The following is a 3409-nucleotide window of genomic DNA, read 5'->3' on the forward strand; positions in this document are numbered from 1 at the left end:
AGTTGAACTCCTTCTGCACTTCGGGTCGGCCGAACATGCAGAACAGAGCATGTTCGGCCGACCCGAAGCCATGCGGAGCAAGCCGATGTACAGCTGATTGCAGCCGATATATAAGGCTGAAATCAGCCGTACAAGCCTGAAGTGAATAGCTGAACAGTGTTCGGCTCACTTCACTTGGGGTCGGTTGTTCACTCGGCTGCCCTAGGCAGCTTAGTGAATAGACCCCTAATTCTCACAAAAATAGTACCTAGTTTATCTAAAACATTTTTGTCTTTTGTACCCAGTTTATGGTTGTCCAGAGGCCATACTTTATTTTAACTGTAATTCATACATGCACTACCCATTTTCTGTGGATTATTGAGGCAGTGGAATAGGGTTTGATCAATTCTACCCCTCAGATAGAATTCCCCACATGGCTATGGCAGATTCAGCTTTGTACAGTATCTTAACCTTGGGGTGTTTCCTATGGCACTATATGTTCCTCGGTAAAGACCAGCAAAGGTTGCTAAGGATCTACAGATCCAATCCTTATCTAGCCTTGCCAGGATTAGGGTTAACCCTATGTGAAAGCTATATATACCCTGCAAAGGAGGGAACCTAACCCAACTGTATCCAAAATAGAAGAATGCCTTGACTAAATCTGGGCTGCACCTAAAGAAAATGTACATTAATTCTTTTTGTAACTTGCCTGATTGTTGACCTGTATGAAAGAGCCTTCATAAAAAAGATTCTTAGATTTGATACATATCCCCATATATGCAATGCCTTCTAGCATTTGCAACATTATTTCATACATTTTAGAGTAGTCAATGAAAGAAGTGTGTTTTTTAGTGGACTAATTAAAACTGATCAATTTAGGGAAAACAAGAGGAGCATTCACATTACCTAAGGGAGCTCGAAACATCTCCCTTACTGAATCAAGATGGTCCAAAAATACAGTGGGTAAGTGGCATCACAGACTGCAGGAAGTCTGTGATGATGACTGCACATGCCACTAGGTCCTAGCAGGCTTCTCTGCAGAGGAGACACAGCCCTTTGTTTAATAAGGCAAACGCAAAGTGCAGAACTTAGCTCAACCAATCAGAGACTACCTTACACTGGTACTGGTCAGACCCTAATACTACTGTAATCTGATTGGTTGCTACTTGTAACTGCACATCATTGCTGTTTGTAAGCTTCCTATTAAATAAAGGCCAGAATGTTCTATTTTCTTATGTCCGTAATATCATCAGAAGCATTATAATTCAAATATTGCATCCTGATCTGGAATTATCAGCAACTTCTAAAATGTACCCATCCTAACATAAGAAAATTGAATGTTTTGTCCTTCTCTGTTTTTTTCCATGTCTTCATGGAAAAAAACAAAACACCGTAATTTTTTTCCTTAGGGAAAATGTAATCATTAACATGCAATTTTGCAACTAATTATACTTTTTTCTTTCATAGCTCCGGAAGGGTCCAGCTTATTTAGCTTTTTTCATATAATGCTATACTAACCTCTTCTGTTTTTGTTTTGTTTTTCTCTGCTTGAACACAATGCATGTTTAGGATATCTTAAGATGTTTGACATCCCACCTGGTGCTAGACATGTGTTCATCCAAGAAGACGAGGCTTCCCCTCATATTCTTGGTAAGTGTTTTACTTGGGGACATTGGCCCATTTCCTAAAATGTAGAAGGAAACTGCTTACAAAAATGCTACACAAAGCTGACAGAGCATTTTGGGGGAATCTGTTTGGCAGCAGCTGACACATTGCCCTGCTTTGCCAAGACCAGTAACAAATGTATTTCTATGCATTTGCCTATACATGCTAAACATTTATGGCTTGCACTGCCGAAGAAAATAACTTGTTAATTTATGGAACAATAGTTAATGAACAATTTTCTGAATCTGTATTCAAATGGTAAATGCACTGAAAACTTTGCTCTTTGGACAATCTCTTTTAGCTTGCTGGTTTACTATGCCCCTGAGACTTCTTCAGCAAGGGCAGAGTTCCCTCTGGCCCTTACCTTGCTACATAGACTCACTCTGTCCACAGCAGCTGAAGTGCCTCACTCCTCTTATCACATTCTTCATAGTGTAAAAAAAACCCAATGGCTTGAAAGTCAGTACAGTATGTTGGAGTATCTCAAATTGTCAACATGATCTCAGAGCTGAAAGATAACATTTTCACTGAAGGATCCATTGAAAACAAAACTACTAGACTGTATTTTTAATTTTTTTAGTGGAATATTTTATTTAGTGGAATAAATGACTGCTAAAGCTTATATTACTTCCTGAACTAAGTCTTAATCTTAAACCAAACTCCAGCTAAACAAGTATTGTCTAAATACAAGAGACGTGTGTATTTTTTCCCCCAGATCTGTGCAGTAGTCAACATGTAAGAACTCCTGCACTTCTGCTCATGAGTTTCTTGTAAGAAAAGGCCAGTCATGGCTGTTCTTGCTCTTTGTGCAGGGTGTATGGTCTTGCATCTGCCACCTCCTGTAATTTTCTGCAGGCAGCCTGTAGTGAGAGGACCTATTGGGTTCCACCTGCAATATTTCTGTCTGCCCAGGCTAGGTGAAGCCCAGCAATGCTACTCTTACAAGGTAATATTTGGGTTTGGCAGTTAGTAGACACAAAGTGGATTCTCTGCTCCAGCGATGGAATGTCCCTCTGTGTCCTCACGCCTAATATATTGTATTAGACATGATGACTTATGGGTCCTTAGACCACCAAAGCAGAGGGGGAGAGGAGCTGCAGGTACTGGTCTAGCAGCCAGGTGGGACTGAGATTCGGGTGAGTATATCTTTATTTTAGACCCTAGACTAAAACAGGCGCTCAACCCTAAAAGGATTATGTTTTACTATATCCAGAGTTCTTCTTTAAGGCCACATGTACAATTTAGTGAGTGTAATTTTCTTACAAGAGCGTGTGCTGCATGTGTGTTGCCGGGGGATTGCAAACAGCACCCAAAACCATATAGCAAAGTATATAACCATAAATAAACAAACTAGTCAATTAGCTAGTTGCTCAGTCATAAGACACAAACAACTACAAATACATATCAGATAGCACAAAATGCTGCAACGTGTAGGAAAGCAGGCTGCTTGGAATTCATTAGTGGCAGCTCTGACACAGCTCCTTGTATTTCTACTACTACAACATCACGAAGATCAACTGTTTAAACCATGTAGAAGCTTTAACTGACAACCTCAAGGCAACAGCTGACCACAAGGCATCTTACACAGATAACCTAAAATAACACAGACCTAAAATAGAAGCAAGTAAAATAGGGGGGAAGGGGACAAAAAAGGAACATATCACCTAATCTTAAGAAAAGAGGGGAGCCATTGCAATCCCATGGGGAGTGTCTCTTAATGCAGCTGCTCTTAGCATGGAAGTGCAAACAGCACCTAAAAATATAT

General features: G+C 40.2%; 1 protein-coding gene across 1 annotated transcript in view; it reads left to right on the forward strand.

Annotated features, from left to right (window-relative positions):
* ADAMTS3 (ADAM metallopeptidase with thrombospondin type 1 motif 3) overlaps nt 1-3409 on the forward strand; it is a 191400-nt gene that overhangs the window by 137422 nt on the left and 50569 nt on the right. Inside the window, exon 17 of the mRNA XM_018570395.1 lies at nt 1549-1629. Within this exon, the coding sequence (XP_018425897.1) occupies nt 1549-1629 (81 nt within the window). The remainder of the gene's footprint in view (nt 1-1548; nt 1630-3409) is intronic.

Source organism: Nanorana parkeri, unplaced genomic scaffold (assembly GCF_000935625.1).
Source record: "Nanorana parkeri isolate BGI_ZX_2015 unplaced genomic scaffold, ASM93562v1 scaffold1528, whole genome shotgun sequence".
In the NCBI taxonomy this organism is placed as follows: domain Eukaryota; kingdom Metazoa; phylum Chordata; class Amphibia; order Anura; family Dicroglossidae; genus Nanorana; species Nanorana parkeri.